This window comes from Euleptes europaea, chromosome 3 (genome assembly GCF_029931775.1).
Source record: "Euleptes europaea isolate rEulEur1 chromosome 3, rEulEur1.hap1, whole genome shotgun sequence".
In the NCBI taxonomy this organism is placed as follows: domain Eukaryota; kingdom Metazoa; phylum Chordata; class Lepidosauria; order Squamata; family Sphaerodactylidae; genus Euleptes; species Euleptes europaea.
In genome coordinates, this window is record NC_079314.1 from 6,446,535 (window position 1) to 6,465,713 (window position 19,179).

General features: G+C 49.6%; 1 protein-coding gene across 2 annotated transcripts; it reads right to left on the minus strand.

Moving 5' to 3' along the window:
* Nucleotides 1–1,933: 1,933 nt before the first annotated feature.
* HNRNPL (heterogeneous nuclear ribonucleoprotein L) lies at nt 1,934–15,295 on the minus strand. 2 transcript variants are annotated; one of them, XM_056847596.1, is made up of 13 exons: nt 15,033–15,293; nt 12,141–12,259; nt 11,825–12,062; nt 11,362–11,447; nt 10,534–10,630; nt 9,716–9,788; nt 6,233–6,304; nt 5,862–6,142; nt 5,217–5,338; nt 4,879–5,080; nt 4,097–4,154; nt 2,730–2,825; nt 1,934–2,058 (listed from the first exon to the last, which is right to left on the minus strand). In XM_056847596.1, exons 1-13 carry the CDS (start codon nt 15,249–15,251, stop codon nt 2,000–2,002), a joined length of 1,722 nt encoding a protein of 573 aa, XP_056703574.1. In that variant the 5' UTR covers nt 15,252–15,293; the 3' UTR covers nt 1,934–1,999. The 2 variants fall into 2 exon arrangements, with proteins under 2 accessions (XP_056703574.1, XP_056703573.1); XM_056847595.1 differs by having other exon boundaries at nt 5,862–6,304; nt 15,033–15,295.
* Nucleotides 15,296–19,179: the final 3,884 nt, after the last annotated feature.

Here is a 19,179-nt window from a genome sequence, read left to right on the forward strand (position 1 = left end):
AGGTTTGCATGGCATTCATCCTTTCCGCCATCTCCTCCTTCTCAATGCGAAGCTGACGGCGTTCTTCCAACTCATGCCGCAAGACCGCTTCCCTTCAGGCCGGATCATCCTCGAACCGCGTGCCTGTAAACCCTTGTCGCCGGGGGCGAGTATCCATGCCCGACGTCCAGCCCCGTGGAGAATCCAACCAGGAGCTGAAGCGGGGGGGGCGTGAGCTGCGCGCCCGAGCCACTCGGTTTTTCCCCCAGCGGCTTGGTCGGCTTGGAGTTAGGATCGGGCTCACCCGGCGTTGCGCCGTTTGAGTCTTGTCTGTCTTGTCCTCCTCCTTGCCATCTCCATTCCCCGCCATAGCCACCCGCACGTCGGGATGGGAGCGGAGACCGGAGCAAAGATGATTAGCAGCTTAATGTTAGGTTCTCCAGCCAACCTGGGCAATTCCCCAAAAGCCACTCGCTCAGACAGCCAAGTCAGAAGCAGGTAAACTTTATTGTAGAAGCAACTGTGAGGGTCTGGATATCTCGGTCTGCCGGTCCCAGCGTTCCCTCTCCCTTTGAACTCGTAAAAGCAGTTCACACCGTTTGGCATTTCCTGGGCTCAGGCGCCATATCTGCAGGCCCGGAATGCCTCCCTCCCGGATGCCTCCCCTGCTGTGCTTTGTACTCGCTTTGTATTCACTCCCTCTTGCCAGATTCGGCCTTGGAGACCAGATAGCCCTAACAAGCCCTCTGAGGTCGATTGATGTCTGTATTGTACCCATCTATCTTGTAGCTTCCCATAACATAGGTGTGAACTTTGATGCCCTGTAGGGGATATAATTCTGTAGCTTTGGAGTGCTGCTCACTTGCAACTTTAACTCGTGTTTGACCTGTACTGTCTGAAGCCTTCAATAAACTCCTTGTTTCTGCATCAATGTCTGAGCAAAGGATTTTATGAAGTTTGCACAGTCTAGTTGGGAACTCTCACAGCAACAGGCCAAGCTAAGGCAACTTGCAGGTTCAAAGCTGCTAATGACGAGCCAGGCTACGAGGCATAACTTAAAAGCATGATTACATCACAGGTGCAGTTTCAAACGGCCTGGGAAATGACTAGATACCGGTGCTTGGCCGTGAGGGGGAAGACGAAGCCTAAACACGGCGCTGCTCGTTAGCCGCTCAAGGCCAAGGCAAGGGAGGGGGGATGGAACAGGGAGTGAATAAGAGCAAATGTACATCAAAGCACAATGCAAACACTGGCCGAACTCATGTCAAGAGCCTGGCCGCTTATACAGGCCAGCCCAAGACCACCAAAAGGCAACCTGACCTGACAACTTCAGACACTCTGACACCACCTCTGAATGTCCCTTGCCCGGAAAACACCACCAGGGGACATGGTAAGTCAGGTGTGACTTGACAGCAAAAATACACACACAAAATAAATCGTGCACACAGGATACCTACTTCCCACCTCTTGAGCCTAAACCAGCAGGATGACAGCATTTTGATCTGTGATTTCATGTAAGCCTTCAGAGCCTGTTTGCTCACCTCCAAAGCTTTGTGTTTAGGGCACAACACAGATTTAAGCCGATTAAGATTCTCCTAGCTAAGAATCCAAGGTTATGTCGGCCCTTTCTTTGATTTACCCCAAGGCAAGTGTAGATGGTTGTGCAAAGTGAGCAGCTGTTTACTGTTACAAGGGATTCCCAAAAGTGGCTGGAGGGCCTCCCAAAGCACATGTCGCAAGGGCACATCCACGCTTAGGACCAGAGTATATTTTCCAAAGAGCTTTATTAAGGTGTGCTAAAACAGCACAGGCAGCACAGAGAATGAATGGGGGAAAAACAAGTCACATGTACAGTAAGTTTTAAAATCAGGTGTCTTCAGAATGCCACATAGCTTTTCTTTTCAGCTGATTCAGGCTTTTCTTTTTTCTTTTTTAAAAAAGGAACAGTGTGCATTGCCAGAAAGGGGGGAGGGGAAAAAATAACGGAGCAAGCCTTCCTTGGCAGGGACCGAAATAAAACCTACGAGGCGTGCTGAGCAGTTGAGAAGCAGAGTTTCAGTGTGTAAGGATACGGCCCATCTGGTGGGAAGAACAGAAAGAGGGATCAGGACAAGCACTGTTCTCTTACGAGGACAGATTGATGGTCTGATTAAGGAAGACTACCTATTGCCCCGCTTTGGCAGGTAGAGGGGGCCTCCAACTAACTTCCCCCTGCTCAGAATATCTAGGACCAATCTGACCCAGCTTGTCTAACCTCAGTTCCTTGATGTAAACCTAAGTAACTAAGCAGCGATGGTGCCAAGACTAAGGCGAAGATGGTTCTTTCTTTCTAAACAAGCGTGAGCTCCTTCCCTCCCAGCCTATGAAAAAACTGGAACAGTTCATCACAGATGAACTGTCACACTGTCACCCCACCCCCCTTCCTATTCTTTCCTACCCAAGGTTTCCCAAGGGATGTAGGAGCCACAACCAAGTAGCGGCAAAATCCGTGTGTGTGCGTGTGTGCGTCAGGAGCCTTGCACTGCAGCCTTCAGTCTGCCAATGTAGCACCTAATGCCATTACCCTGGCAGTTTTTGGAAAGGCAGCTTCCCTATGACGACGCTGGAAGCACAAGGCGGCTCAAACTTTGGAAAGGGCTCAGGAAACACAGGTTTCCCAACTTAATGCCGCTCTCCTCCATACACTTCTTACTCCTTTTAGTCACAATAGGCAATCCTCCTTCCCCTCCAGCATGAAGATTGAGGCTTACTTGGGTTTTTCATCTGGTAATGGTTGAGGAATGCCAAAGTCTCCAGGGCATCCCCTTTGGTTTCCCACTCCAGTAACCCAGAGGAACTCCTTTCACCTGTTAAGCAAAGACAGTTAAGACACACCTGAGCTATTCCAAAAAGTGTGTGAGCCGCACCCCAAATGTTACTAGGTTGATTTTTGAAGTCTGGTCAAGTAAACTTGGAGTTTAGAAACTCCAACTCTCTACAGACACACTTTTCATGCCAACCCTCATTCACCTACAAATATGAAGGTAACATTCCTTTCCTGTGCCACACCCACAGCTGAAACCTTAATCTCCTTCCTGTCTACTGCATTATGCTAATTAGAAATACAGGACAAGTTTCCAGAGACTGCTTTTCTGTCACATTACGTTGGGAAGGGGACTTTGAAATGACCTCATTCTGAGCAGCATAACCATTTCACAGACAAGTCACTCTACGGTCATGATTTCCCCAGAACTGGGAAAAACTAGATTCAAATTTACACTCAGCCTCAAAGCCACCAGGTAACCTGAGGGGGGTGTGTGTGTGTGAGAGAGAGAGAGAGTCTGTCTGCCTGCTTAGCTGGCATCACAGATGTGTTGAGGGTAGAATGTGGAATCACAGACGCTGCTTCTTGGGGGAACTGCAAGGTAGATGGGTCCTTTTGGTAAAAAGACGTTTTCTTCACTCTAGAGGTGGCTCAAATTTTCCAAATTGTAATTTCAGTAACTCCTGAGCATTTTGTTTCTAAAGAAAGGCATACACTTGGACAAAGACTAACCAAGCAAGGAGTAAGTTCTTGCATTATTTTCTGGCTTCTTTGTTCCCAGAAAGCATGTGGCAAGCTACATTTTGGAAAACAGCTTGAATGAAAGTTTGTATCTTGCCTGGGTTTTAAGATCTGGTATTGTTAGGTTGAAGAAGTCCATACTTGATTACTTTAGAATGACTTTTCTGCTACTTTTAAGAAGTTTTTTGCTTTTCACCTGCAAGTGCCATTTGGAATACTGATTTTTTCCTTTATAATTAAAAAGTTATTAGAAATCTGTTCCCTAGGGAGCTTTTATACTACCTTGACTGCATCAATCCCTGGTCATGTTACTGGGTTTGCCCATGAATAAAAGTGGGGGCTCTTCTACCTGCTTGTAGGAGGGTTATGAGGCAGGGTTCTCACCGCCTGGCAATTTAGGGCTTCTGCAGACTTCCTGGGTCAGGACAAAGGTCAAGGGCAGGAGTTCATGAAAAAACTTCAAACAGAAGCCAAGAACAGATGAGTCATCTGCCTTGCAGAACAAGCAAAGTTCAGCTCCTGCTTCCCAGAGGCAGATATGTGGAGGCAAAAAAAGCTGTACTGCACACTTACTTTTTCCTGAAAACACCTTGACTGAAGCTGGTCTCTTCACCCCCAGCTCATCACAGATCTGAAAAGAGGAAGACTCATTCGTGAGACAATGCAACTGTTGAAGTATGGCAGTATGGGGTAAACACACACACATCTTACTATCCCATGACCCATCCATTCAGCTCTGCAAATTCCAGAGAGAAATGCTATTCAACAGAAAATACTGAATTAAAGTGTATGCAAAAACAGCAGCTACGGTATGTTTGTAACAGTGACGCAGCAGATTTACGGGAACGTTTTAAAAAGACAGATGAATGACCTTTTCCCAACCGGAGACTTCAAGCAGTTCACACATCACGTCCATTAAAAAAACAAAAACCATTACACCACTACAATAAAAACATAGCCTCTAAACAAGCTAACATCACAGCGACACAAAGTCTTTGTTGTAGTTCATACCAGAGCATTGGAGCCACCACACAGAAAGTCCTGGCATTCCCTTCCTTATGTTATTACAAATTTATTTTGTAGCAAAACAGCCTTAAGTGCTTTCATATTGACAAGATGTTTCAATTTTTACTGCTGCAGAGTCCATTCCAGCCCAAGATGTCATACAGAGCCAAACACAGGAGAACAGTTTAATGCCATATCCCCCACCCCTTGGAACCCAGAAGGCTCATGAGAATCTGAGGATCTCTCCTGGGCAGCCTAAGAGCTCTGCTCTCTTCCCCTACAAAGTCATCTTTGCTTCTGCAGAGCCCTTCCGAAAACACCCGGACAGGCAACGGGATCCAAGCTCTCACCTCATAGAAGTTATCCTCTGTCACCTCCAGAGGAGCGTTAAAGAAATGGAGCACATTGCTGGGGTGCTGGATCCTGTTCTTGGCTGCCTGCTCTGGGGTTGAAAACCTGTTGTTCCGAGAGCCGCTGAAGTCCTTGTAGCTGCACGAGCCGTCCTCGAGGCCATAGGACTGGCCAGGCATGATGGCCTGCTGCTTGGACACGCTGCAGACAACCAGGGAGGGAGGAGGAGAGAGAAGAGGAGCCGGTCAAGCACGCTCTTCAGCTGAGGAGTTGCCCACGAGGACATGGGAGGAGCACAAGGCGCTGGGGGGGGAGATGATGAAGAAGAAATGCTCACCAGACGTTCAGCTTCTGCTCAAACATGAAGTTGTTGTTGAGGTGGGTAATGGCTCGGTCTACAGCATAGCCATCGGCCATTTCCACCATGGCAGCTCCAGGTTTGCTTTTCATGAACTTTACCTAATCAAAACAAAGGCACCCCTTTATCTAAATGGGAAGGGCTCCTACATCTGTTGGTAGGGACAAGGTATGCTTTACTGCTTCTCAGACTTGCTTAAAATGGGACTGAATAAGCATTACCATATGGAAACTGGGTTCAGAATTTTGATCCAAGCACACACCCACCGCCTAACTCCCCCCCCCCACTTCCTTAGGCAATTTCATCTTTCCTGGGGTTTCTAAGACAGCAAACAGACCTGAAAGCCAACAAACTCAGTGCCAACACAGCATTAAACAGAAGAGCTTGTCCATTCACTGCACAATCCAGTAACAAATTGTTAAGAACCAGAAAGGGTACTGAAGAGGCGGAAGGAGAGGAATAAGCCATTCATACCCTAGAACTGGCAAGAGGAACTACCTTGCCATTTGCCTCATCACCTAAAATCTGCTCCATGTGTGCCCTCGGAACTGGATACGCTCCTAGCCACCAACCCGAAAGGCAGCACGCAGCAGGCTCCAGGGGATGTGGGTGTCTGGCACTCACCTTCTCCACGTTCCCGTACAGGCAGAAGACATTGAAGACCCGGTCACAGTTCATCTTGGATTGGTCCAAGCCGTAGACCATCAAAACTGGGCTGTCAGCATGGGGGCCAAATTCTGGGGGTGGCGGGGGAGGAGGGGGGTGCCCGTACTGCGGGCCGTAGCGGCTCGGTCCCCTATGGCGGCCACCCACCGGCGGGCCCATCCGCCTTCCCTCGTAGTGGGGTGGTGGAGGGCCATAACCTTCGTCGTGATAGTGCCCATGATAGCCACCGTGAGGTCCTCCTGGAGGGGGACGACAAACATCAGGAGCCCAAACAGATGAGCTGGAACCCCACCTCCCCGGGATGCTGACACCTGCAGCCAGCCTCTTACCATATTCAGCAGGATGGTCCCCGAGGAGAGGGGGCTGCCTCTGCCTCTTGTTTGGATTACCACCTGGCTCACCTAGTAGAGAAGAGAAGAGCTATTAGTACACTTAAAGGAGTAACACAGCCTGCATTTCTGGGGCAAGCCTGGACACTAGACCTCCTTTCACTTATAAGTCCAGCCAGCCACTGCCAAAACTATGCTGCCCCAATCTCTCCACGGAGTGGTGCAGTGGCTACAGTGGACCCCAGAGAGGATCCGGGAGAGCCAGGTTCAAATCTCCACTCCTCCATGGAAGCTTGTTGGGTGACCAGTCCAACACTCACCCTAACCCACCTCACAAGGTTGTTGTGAGGATGAAGGGGAGAATGTTGTAAGCCACTCCCCAATGGGGAGAAAGGCAGGGTACAAATGAAATAAATAGAAATAAAATACCCACTGCATCACCCACAGCCAGCCACTCTTTCTGGATTGGCTTGCCTTTTAAGAGGGCCCATTACAACTTATTTCTTTGGCCCTCCTGTCATCCGGACAGGCTTGCATTTGGACTCAGAATATCAAAATGTTTGTAGCTGGCCAAAGGCAAAGTTCAATTTGTACCATAGCCTGTGTCTAAAAAAAACACAACACATACACCAGAGCACCATTTGAACACGCCTGCTTTATAAAAGGTCATTTACAAAGTAAAATAACTTGGCACTCCCCCAAGAGAAGGAGGGGAAGAAGAGAAGGAGAATCACAGGAAATAGCACATCTGCTCGATTTCATGACCAAACAGGTGCAGATGAGTATTCTAGGATGTTCACCTTAAGGCGGGCAGGAGGGGGGGGAGAGACACCAGACCCCTGCCCCAACCCCAGCGGAGAAACAGGGACTGAAGAACAGGGCAGGAAAGCAAACCAGCAGTCCATCAAGTAAAAAACAAGCAATTTGGTTGTACAAGGCAGAAGATTTTAAGCAATCCAAACAATTTCAACTTCTTACAAAAAAAAAAAAATTAAAAAGCGTTTTGTACGATTTTATTTCAACAGTCAGTACAAAGATTGAAAAGGGCTACTTACAGCAGGAGTACACAGTACAATCTCCACTGTCAAATACACATTCTGCAATTCTCTTACCATTGGACGCTTCAACAGTGTAAGCACAGTTCTGAAAGATGGCGTCCCACCAAACATACACTGCGACCCTGCGTTACATGGTTTCAGAGTCAAATACAAGTCAAAGGCACCAAACGGACACAAAAATTTAAGTAAAAAAAGTTTTTGTAAAGGGCTCACAGATGTTTGTTTTTGTTTGTTTGTTTGTCTTCAGATGGTATCAACCAACAAAAAGGACATAACAAGGTGTAATAAATGAGTGTCCCTTCCGTGTTGCATCTCCTGAGCGTTTTGTCATGTGCTGTTAACAGGTTTGGTGCTTCTGGCTCTGTGTAGGTCTCCCATGTGCATGTCTCTCCTCTGTTAATGGAATGTGCCTTGGACCTCAAGTGCCCCCGGAGCAGAAAGCACACCCAGCCGCTAGGGAGCTGCGGGCTTGGGGGACTTGGTGTTTTTTTGGTCTGTCTCCGCTTGGCGCTGATAAATGTTGCACCCGAGGACTGCAGGAAAGGAGGAGTGATAAACTGCCCTCCCAAACCAAACCGTGTTGATGTGGAGAGCCTCTTATGTCTTGGAGGGCCTCTGGAATCTACTCCGTTTTCCGGTAAGAGTCATGACGCCTTTTGTCTGAGACCCCCTCTGGTCTGTGTTTTCCTAGTTTCTGTGTTACAATTCCTGGGTTCAACGTTTGGTTTGGGCTTTTTTTTGGTCTGGTTTGGATTTGTAAGAATGTCGTGGCCTGATGCGTCTCTCTCTTTCTTTCTCTCTCTCTCTTTGTGCTTGTAGATGTTTCTTGGATCTCTCGGTGTTGTGTTCTTGATGTAAACAAACATGAACTCAATCTGCTGCATTTCGAGTACGTCTAGATTGCTGCATGTTTCCTCCAGGCAGAGCTAGTGGAAAGGTTGACTTTTTTTTCCTACACTGTGTGGTGTTAGAGTGTGCAGCACAGGCAGATCACCGGCAAATTCTGGACTTCCACTGTAGCAGTAATACGATTCCCTCAGGGTCATGTGTGAAAGGCACTGTTCAGAGCTGGGGAAAGGCCAGGCTAGAGTACCTCCTCTCTGCCCAGCCTCAAAGCAGAGGGGCTAACTTTGCACGGCCCTGCCAAACTAGCCTCTGCCAGTCTGCACATCTTCTATAGTTATGTACCTTGGAGGAGAAAGTGAGTCATGTTCATGTCAAGTCATGTAATGCCATTGCTTGCTTTGCTAGGTTGGGGAGGGTCAAAATTTGCCAGAAACCCCCCCCCCCGATCAGAATCCTTCAACTGTGCTCCCCCAGCCGTATGCCTCAGGCACAAGGCAATCCTTCTGAATTCTCTGAGCACCGACTGCCCCACTCACAACTCTCAGGAGCACAGCTGCAGCACAAACACCTCCCGGTTGTAATGTTATTTAGGTGCCATGGCTCCCCTTCCCCATGCTACGCTGCACTCTTCATCGCTGCCACACACACAAGCACACAACCAGGGCAGGTCACCCTCAGCTGCAGGAGTAACCTGAGAAAAGCGGACCTGCCATTCCCTTGGCCTTCAGAAGCCAAGGCAAGGGGCTGCCTACTGTCCATCCAGGGACCCCAAGTGTAAGGAGAATAACTCGTTTGCCATTTCCCCCCCCCCCCCATCCCAGGCACCAAACGCTACACAACAGTTTGCCCTCTGGGGTGCTATGCACACAGCCAAGGGGCAAACAGGTCTTCAAGAAAGGGCCCCTTTCCCCCTCACCTATCCCAGTGTACAGCAGGAGTGCTGGACAGCCATGGCCTCGGAGTTGGAGCTGGTTCCAGGCCACAGGTGACGTCCCAGAATTGGAAATTTTCTGCTTTGCTTTTCCAGCTGGTTGACCGCAGCCGTTCCCTGAAGTGACAGCCCTGCGGTGAAGACCATTTCTGGGCCTTCCCTCCCAAAGCAGTTTTAGTGCTGCTGTTGATCCAGACCTCGCACTGCAAGAGTGCACACACAGAGGTGGGGTCTTAAAGCTGCTCTCCTCTTAGCTGTGCTCCATTATTTCCAGTTCTCTATTCCTGCCACAGATGGGCTAAAGACTGCAACACAACAGTGGAAGGTTTTCAATGCCAGGCTCAAAACAGGAGGCTGCAAATTGCAGAATTCCCGCAGAGTTACTCCCCGTGACAGCCTTCTTTGTTGCTATCTAGACCTGCGCTTTGAGGGCAGGTCAAGTGCTTCCACCCGGACCACTCTGAGTAGGCCCACCAACGCCCTTTTCTTTTTTAAAAAAATCCCACCACCAAACTTTCAAGATCAGGCACCGTGGTGGAGAGCAGGCAAATGGCATTACATCACACCAATCAGGTCTATGAAGTGTGCTACTCAATGGGAGAAGATGACAGTTTTGTGTGTGGCAGCACAGCAGTCTATCATGGTTACCTTGTCCACTGAGGTTGGGGTTGGTGTAGTCCCACGTGTCCTGGTCATTCCTGAACACATTCAAACGAGAGGGCTAGAGAAGAACCAGACGAGAGTCAGGCAAAGGATCTGGAAGCGATCTGACAACCTTCTAGCAGCACATCTTCCAAACACCTTATAGCAATGGTGGCAGCACCGGGCCTTACATGGCCAAACCAGCTGGCTGCACAGCTCCTCCTTCTGTTTCAATCTCAGCAAGCCATTGCCACTGTAGCCCAGATTATCTGACACAGTCCACCAAAGCATTGGAGAAATGCCTGGATATCACACTTGGCAGCCAGCCCTCCACGCACTGATCACTGGCAGCAACACAAATGTTAAGTCTACAAGCAATACCGCTCTTTCTGTTATGATTGGAAAGCAAATGGCTCAGGAGGAGACTGAACCCAGAACTGCAACCGACTTCAGAAACAAAGCTGGCATTTTAAAGTTCTGACTCCATGTCCTCTCCTCTACAGTCTCCCTCCCACCCCACCTCCCAACCAGAAGCAATGCCAAGTTAGCTAGCGCCACAGCACTGTAAAGACACTTTGGTATTAGCAGCTCACTGGCAGAAACGGAGGGGCCCGGAACCCTGACTGGGAATCCTCAAGGCAAGGAAGTTCATGCTTTCCTCTTAGGAAAGGGAATCACAGGTCTGAACTGAGAGAAATCTGCTCCCTTAGTAGCAAGAGAGACATCACTTGTAGCAGGTCCTTTCAGTCAGAGCATGGAATCGCTTGTTGAGAGGCAAACACCCAAACAGGACACGGTCTCTCTTCAAGCATGGCAACACTCACCTTTGCATACTCAATCTTCAAAGTACAGCAACCAGAGTAAATGTCAGCCCCATTCAGAGATGCCTTTGCTCTCTGAGCGCTCTGCACAGAGTCAAATGTTTGCAATGTTAAGGAAACCGTTGCTTTATGGGCATCAGGAGGAACTGATCCAAGCCAGGAGAAAAAGGAACTTTATTTGTTCTCAATACACTCACGGAAATGTATCTTCATTCTGCCTTTAAGGTCTGCTGTTCCCGTCATTGCCATCTCCCTAGTCTAACTTGAAGACAGCATTCCTTTAGAACAGAAGCTACTCCCTCTGCATCTGTAACCCACCTGCAGCCTCCTGGGAGAAAGGCAGACTACAAAGGAAGTCAAACGAATTCCGCACCTGGCACTCTGCTATGCAGGCCACATCTTCAGGCTAAGCGTGAAAACGCCCAGTTTTTACTGTTACCATGGGCGACTGGGCAAGCGTATATTTAAGAAGGTTGCCACAATATTTTTTCCAACTGGTCAGATGGTCAATGCAGGCAGGCTCAGTCACAAAGCACAGATTTATCAACCCAATGCAGGCACAAAGCCCTATCAATTCAACAAATAATCAATCTGCCTTTTGGGGTGATTAAGGGAACCACCTTTTCCAATTCCAAGCAAAATGGGACCCTGGCCATCCTCGTGCCACCTGCCCTTATTCTCTAGTAACGCAGAATTTTTTTTTCAGACAGGCAGAAAACTCAAATAGAAACACATCTACCATTAAACTACTTGTTTCGCGTACTCAAAAGACCCATTAGACTCAACTACTACAGTCTTGTAAGTACAGCCAATTTTTCCCCCAAAGGATATTCCACCATAGCCTGGACTCCATTTTTCCTGAAGATAACAATCCGCTGTACTGGGCCACATGGGTTGCAGATTGTGTACAGCACATCCTATGAAAGAATACGAGAAAAGATTTAAAAATAAAACAAAAACAGAGGCATCTTCAGAAAGATTTCCCCCCAAAATACTCCTAAGTAGCCCTCCTTTCGCAGGATTCCTTCTGCGCCTCTCAGCTAAGCAACAGACTAACCCACCTGTTGTGGACTTGCAGTTTCCAATGCACTGAACCCATGTGCTCTCACACCCAGCCAGTGGCAGAACCTAGACAAACCCATTTGCACTTGACCACTTGGCATTATCCTGAAACTGATCCGTGTCCGCCCACAGCACCTGAAGCAAGCACGTGTTTCATGAACTTAAAGTTCAACACAGGCCACTCAAGGCATTCAAGTGAAGTCTCAGGCTCTCGGCAAGCTCAGCTACACACCGTTGTAATGGAATAGATGGGGTTCAGGATGGTGAAGAGCAGGACATTGTTGACCCCCCTGGAATCGTCAGAGTCCCCAGGGCGTGAGATCTTCTGGCTGGTGGAGTAGTTGACAAAGGCCGGGTGCCCAGCGATGTAGATCTGGTTGTCGGCCGCGTAGTTCACAGCATTGCAGGCTCCCAGAATGTCTTCAAATTCCACCAGGGCCTGCCTCTTCTTGGGCATCACCACCACATAGCTTGAGAGAGAAATATTGCTGTTTATATTGCCCACAAGCCACCCACCATCGCTCCCATTGAAATTGTCCGAGACTGACCTGATGGGGCCAAATTCCTGCAGGGCCTCCACAAGATCAGCTTCCATAACACCGTCGACCAGACCCCTGATGTGGACCACAGGGGAAGCAGCAGGCTTGTGAGGGTCATCGTAGTTCTCCTGAAGAAAGGTAGGAGAAGCCTGTTAATGTGGATGGCTTTTGAGATGACAGCAGCATAGCCCTCACTCCAGGTCCCTGCCACAGAGATGTGAAACCACTCCATATAGTCATTCATCAGGCGCATTACTGAAAGGGTCTTCATGCCAACTTAGGGCTCCCTGCTTCTGATCAGTACACTTCAACAGCCCTACTTGTACTAGAGGCTAGAGGTTTTAAAAGCATATGAAAACAGATTTGTGTAAAGTTGTTATGTGTACTGTGAAAAGCACAAGTTCCCTGTTAAACACTGCAAGGTCATGATCAGACTCCTGTGGTTCTGCCCCCACCACACAAGAAAGTATTTATAATTTTAAAGAATCAGTCGTGCTAGTCAGATCCAGCAGAAATAACAAGTTTTGCCTTGGAGAAGCTGTTGCCAAGGTGAACAAATATTCTCAGACCACCAAAAAGCAATTTTGCACCACAGGAGTGAGGCATCATGCTTGCCTCCCACCTAGAGACCAAAGCTTCCAAAAGCTCATGAGCCACGATGGCATGCTGATTCTCTTGCAGCTTCCTTGTAACACAGGGATTGGAAAACACTGCCCCAAATCAGTGCAAGCTGACAAGAGCACATATGTCTCCACACTCAAAAAGTTCTTCACTGCACTCTGCCTTGATGTTTCTTTCCCACCAGGATAAGCTCCTCCCACAACACATGTTAAGCAACTGAGCTCATAAACCATAATACTAGTAGTGGACAGCGAACTGCCACAGGCTGTGCCTAATTGGTGGGTAATTTATTTCAACACATGTCCTCATCCTGCAAGTTCTTTGTTCCTTGGCTACATCATACGTGCATGTCTGTTGGGCTGCTTGTATGGCACCACTGGAAAGAGACTGACTTATTTGCATTCTTGGGGTGGGGGTGAGGAAGCACCCCAAACTGCTCCTGCACACGGAGGCTCTCCATTTAGCCATCATGCCTTATAACGGTCCACAGACCCATCCCCCACGAATTTGTTAACCTCCAGCTTCCCAAGCTTACCTAAATATATGGCCTACACTACCCCTTGTACCAGCAAACTCCACAATTTACAAATGCCTCATTGTTAAGCATGGAGTCCACCCCAACAGCCTGTTCTCAATGTATGAATGCTCCCTAAGCCAATTTGGGTTATGTCTGTTGATACACCCCCATCCTCCAGTAAAGTATCCACCCTGCTTCCTTCCAAACCAGAAATTCATATAAACTTGTGGCTGCTGCCACCTGCTTTTGTGACCCCAAACTCCACAACCTGAACACTATCACCATTCGCTGTGCAGAATCACATCTCCCTCTTACTTGATGCTGTCCCACACTACCTGCTCCTGTGCAGGCAGACTCTGTTAAGCTACCACCCCCTGAGGAAAAGAGAAGTGGGGAAACCAGTGCCAGTCAGGCTTTTATTTAATGACTTCTGCACCACATTCACCTGGCCTGCCCAATGAATGAGGAGTGGCAAGTGTTCCATTCTTCCTTTTTGCAGGGCTTTTTGTGGCCTCCCCATTCAGAATGTCCCATTTCTCTTTTCTTTCTCCCCATGTCGTTCACCTGTGAAATGCTACCACTCCCCCCCTTCTACTAAATTTTAACATTGCCCCTTGCTCTCCCCTCACAGTGGGCTTAAGCTGACAGACCACTGTGGTGCAAGGAGACCTCTGAGCCATAACAGAAATCACAGCGGGGAGAGGCGAAGGGGGGGGGGGAGTCTTGGTTTTCTGCCTATACCCCTCAATCCCTTATTTCTCCTGCAACACGTGAGCTTCCTGCTTTGGGCTTTCTCTTTTCCAAGCCTGACGCAGCTAATACGGGCAGCAGTCAGAATGCGGGACTGGGGGAGAAAGGGGAAAAGATGTTCAAAATTATAACTCTGCTAAGAGTTCACTGGGAAGCCTCAGGCCAGTTGCCCATGGTCAGCCTCACCTCTCTGGCAGGGCTGCTGTGGAAACAAGGGGGAGGAGAGCAGAGAAACAAATACACGACTCGGGCCTCCTTAAAGAAAGGGTTACTAAAATAACACATAAATTTTGCTTTCTTTTTAAAACTTCCTTGAACTGCATTTTACCTCGCTTGCAACTTGCAACCTGAACTTTAAAGATTAAGAACAAGATAAGTGCTTCATGCACTTTCCATTTACCGGTAAGTAACTTTAAAAAGAACGGCTAAAGATATATACCAACAACTGACTGGGTGTAAGAAGCTATCTGTCTGCTGCAGGTTGAGGCACTGTTTTCCTGTATTGTACCTGCGCTCTGGATCACACCTAACAGGCGATGCTTATTTAGATGTCTAAAATCCTAGATGGCTCCGTTTGCTCAAGAGATGCTTCATATTGGTTGCATTAAATTACACGGGGCAATTCGCTTTGTACCTTAGTGAGAAAGGCAAACTATATAGTAAACAAACTGGACTTGAGAGCCCGGGAGGAGACGACCCCCCCCTTAATACATACTCTTTCTTCCCAGATGACCTCCGCTCTTCTCTCTAGCCTGCGCACGCGCATGTTGCGCCCGCCTCTGATAGACTACTCCTGCCCGCGGAGGCTCCACTAGCCTCTTATCACGGGCGGGAGGGAATGACCTCGAACCTCGTTTTTGCTTTCTTCTCTTTCTCTCATTGGTAAAACGCTTAAGCTCGCCACAAACGCCCCCCCCCCGCCGTTTTTTCTCTTTCTTTCTTTCTTTCTCCCCCCGCCCTTGGCGGCTCCCTCTCGCAGGCCGCTCTCTTCCGTTCCCCTCAGGCGTTCTCACCCCGCCGGCCGCTCCCCCCGGGCCGTGATCGGCGTTCTCCGTCTTCTGGCGCTTCGGGGCGCGGCCGCCCTCAGGCCCTCCTCCGTAGTAGCGGCCCGAGCCGCCGCCGCCTCCTCCTCCTCCGCCACCACCCCCGCCCGCCATCTTCACCATATCTCGGCCCGAACCGCCACCGCCGCCCTCGCCGCTCTGCGAGCCTCGCCACCTCCGCCGCGACATGGCGCCTGCAATACACCAAGCCCACCCTCGCTCCCTCCTCAGCCACGCCTCTATTGGGCACGCCCGTTGCCACTCAGCGGCGGCGCGGCGCTCATTGGGCTCAAGAAGAGCCCGGCCTACCTGCGTCCCGCCCTCCGCCGCCATTGGGTCCCGGCACTCCCGCCTGCCAACTTAATTCGCTAGTGGATCTGCTTATCTAGTCACTCTGCGTGGTCTGTGTGGCCGAGTGCGCCGTCCATCCGCCCTCCCATCAAGTCTATTGGGTCAACGCGATGCCTCTCCAGCCGGCATCCCGCCCCACCGCATTGCCTCCGAAGGAGCTCCTCCTTCTTCTCCAGAAAACCGTTGGCTCCACGAAAACGCAGCGAGCCACTTCTGTTATCTTATTGGTTACTTGGAATGCCCATCGGTATAACGCTAAAACGGATTGGGTGAAATCTAAAAGAAAACGCCCTCGCCTTTATTTGCTCCTTGAAGAGATTTCATTGTCTCCCAAAATTAATTTCATTGGCTTTTTCTTCTGTCAGTTATGCCACTTGCCAAGTCTCATTGGACAAAAAAGTCCCTGGCCTTTATTTTAATCGGTAAACGAAACTGCAGGTATCTCCCTCCGCTTCTTCGTACGTTCAGCCAATGGGCTCTCACAACCAGGAGACGAAGCAATGGGAGGCGGGAGTTTTCAACGGCCGCTCATAAAACACCGCCTATATTGCCTATGAAAGGGCAAAGGCTCATGGGAGTCGTCCTGAGCTTAGATTAGGGAAAGAAATGGGTTGGTAGGGTGGATTGCAAAAGCGCAGTTGGCAAAGGACCATGGGAGCAGCCCTGGATTTTGGTGACGATGGTCAATGGCCTTCTATGGACCAGAGCTCAGTTTGCAAAGGAACATGGGAACAGCCTTGTACTTTAATCAAAAGCACCCATGACCTTTTGTGGACTGGAACACAATTTGCAAAGGATCGTGGGACTTTGGCCAAGGGAGTTCCTTCCAGCTTTCTGGCCGTAGCCCAGCTGTTTGAAGGAAAGACGCCAGAGGCCCTGAAGCTCTAAGGCAAGGGTGTCCCAACATATAGCCCGCTGGCCAGATCTGGCCCCTTGAGAGCTCTGATCCCACCTGTGAGGCAGCCACCTTCCCCCCCTCCCCCATCTCGATCTGGGCTGGTGAGGCATGGCCCGGCTTGTCTAAGTGACATTTATGTCATATCTGGCCCTTGCAACAAATGAATTCAACACCCCTGCTCTAAGGGCTCAGAAATGGAACTGTGGCATAGCTGTTATGTCAGAGAGCCAGGGATAACAAGCCTGTCTGAAACTGGGTGTCCCCATGAGCCTCCACGGGAGGTCAGTGGAAGGAGGAAAACCAGCAATATGGATTTAAGGGTCCGGAAGCACTCAGCCTGCTGCGGGTCATTCCACCAGGGCCCCTGGTGTCTTCCCTTCTAACAGCTGGGCAAGGGCCAGAAAGGCTGGGAACTCCCTTGGCCAAAGTCCCGTGATCCTTTGCAAATTGTGCTCCGGTCCACGGAAGCTCATTGGTGCTTTTGATCAAAGTACAAGGCTGTTGACCTGCTGGAAACAGGAAGAGTTTGGCACTGGAAATTCACATTGGACCCACTTGTATTCCCCATTCCACCCTACTTCTCCAGGATAGGGTTGCCACTGGCGGGGGGGGGGTAGAGTTGCCAAATCCAGGTTGGGAAATTTCTGGAGATTTGGGGATAGGGCCTGGGGAGGACAGGGACCTCCGTGGGGTACAATGCCACAGAGTCCACCCTCCCAAGCATCCATTTTCTCCAGGGGAACTGATCTCTGTAGTCTGGAGATGAGCTGTAATTCCAGGGGATCCCCAGGTCCCACATGGAGGCTGGCATCCCAACTGCAGGAGAATGCTTCCTAACCCAAGTAGCCACTGCAGCTGGACAAGGACCCATTCTGAAGTATCAAGGGGAGGGGGCCCTAGGTGTGCCAGTGCAATATAGAAGGGCATGTCCCACTTTCCAGCACTGGCCAGTGGGGGTGTGAGCTAGCCTGCTATTTGCTGCAGTTCCCGGGTCTCTTCGGGCCAGGACAGTGGAGATTGCTCAGCAGTTTACTGCACAGTCAAAGGGATTGCTCATCAAAAAGCAGGCCTGTTCTCCTGTGGCTATTTCTGGCCACATCCCTCCCATCTTCATTCCAGGCGGCTCTCTTCTGCTTTCCAAGGCTTTCTCAGGAGGAAGGGGTCAGCAATGTAACAGACTGCGATTCGGGTAGCACGGCCACCAAAATTACCTTCTCTGATGCTTCTGTCCTCTGATTCTCCAGAAGGCGCCACGGTGGGCTTTTGCATTGTACAGCCACATTTTTTCCGAGATCTGGATACTGCTGTGGGTGGGGGGAAGGCAGGTGTGTTCCTCATCAAAACCTTTTTAATGGAATGCAGCATCCCCGTAAGGTTAGCCGGCGTTATTAATTCCATATTGGGAGGGGAACCCAAGGGTCTGGCTCACTGCTGAGATTCTTACAGCCCTGATCTTAAGCACGTTTACTCAGAAATTACTCACCGAGCCCCAGGTATCTCCCTCCGCTTCTTCGTACACAGGACTGGAGAAGGGTTCACAGCTTGGTGGAAGAGCATCTGCTTGGCAATATTCATTCAGCTCCAGTTAAAGGATCTCAGAGAGCAGCTTGTTCAGAAAGATTTCCGTTTCCTTAAGACTCTGGAGAGTCATCAGAACATAAGAAAAGGCCCTGCTGGATCAGACCAAGGCCCATCAAGTCCAGCAGTCTGTTCACACAGTGGCCAGCCAGGTGCCTCTAGGAAGACCACAAACAAGACGACTGCAGCAGCATTATCCTGCCTGATTTCCACAACACTTAACCTAATAGGCATACTCCTCTGATCCTGGAGAGAATAGTACCCATCATGGCTTGTAGCCATGGATAGCCCTCTTCTCCATGAACATGTCCACTCCCTTCTTAAAGCTTTCCAAGCTGGCAGCCATCACCACAACCCGGGGCAGGGAGTTCCACAATTTAACTATATGTTGTGTGAAGTCGTCTCCAGAAAAGAAAATACTGAATTAGACTGACTTGGGATAAGGCAGCTTCTTAAATTGTTTCAGGGGAAGGGTTATGGTTAGGGTTGCCAGCTCCAGGTTGGGAATTACCTGGAGGTTTCGGGGTTGGGGAGGTGAGGGACTTAAATGCCAGAGTCCACCTTCCAAAGCAGCCCTTTTCTCCAGGTGAACTGATCTGTTGCCTGGAGATCAGTAGAGATCCCCAGCCCCCACCTGGAGGCTGGCAACCCTAGTTATGGTACAGCACCAACTTTCTATAAATAAAGGCCTCTGCTCTTCCAAGAAGCTTGGGGTGACGGATGTATGGATGTATCTCTCCCTCGTTTTATCCTCTCCACAACCCTATCAGGGCTATGCTAAGAAGGGGGGATTAGCCCCAGGTCACAAAGCCTCCTGTGAAAATGAGGCTTTGCACTTCGGTCTCCCAGCTCCTACTTCAGTATGTGAGCCTGCCACACCAAGCCGTCTCATTCCCAGCATCCTCCAGTTAAAGGGTTTTAAAGCAGCCAATGTGAGGAAAGACCTTTTGCTGCTGGTCAGAGCAGATGCTACGGAGCAAGACGGTCCAAGTTGTAAGAAGACGGCTTTGTACCTTCTGCAGAGGATCACAGTTGGATGCTTTGCCACCCTCAAATTTCTGCAGCTTACAGGAGTTGCTTGAGAGAAATTCTCACTTCCTCCTTTCACCAGACCTGGTGCTGTCCTGACCAGCATTCAGTTGGCATCCCATGTACCCACGCCAGGCTCCATAGAGAGGGAAGGCTGGAGAGATGTTCCAAAAAGGGGTGCTGGGACCATCCCTTACCTGTCCAACAACCTGTCTTCAAAGGCAGCAGATTGTGAAAATAGCATTCAATAGCATTAAATTG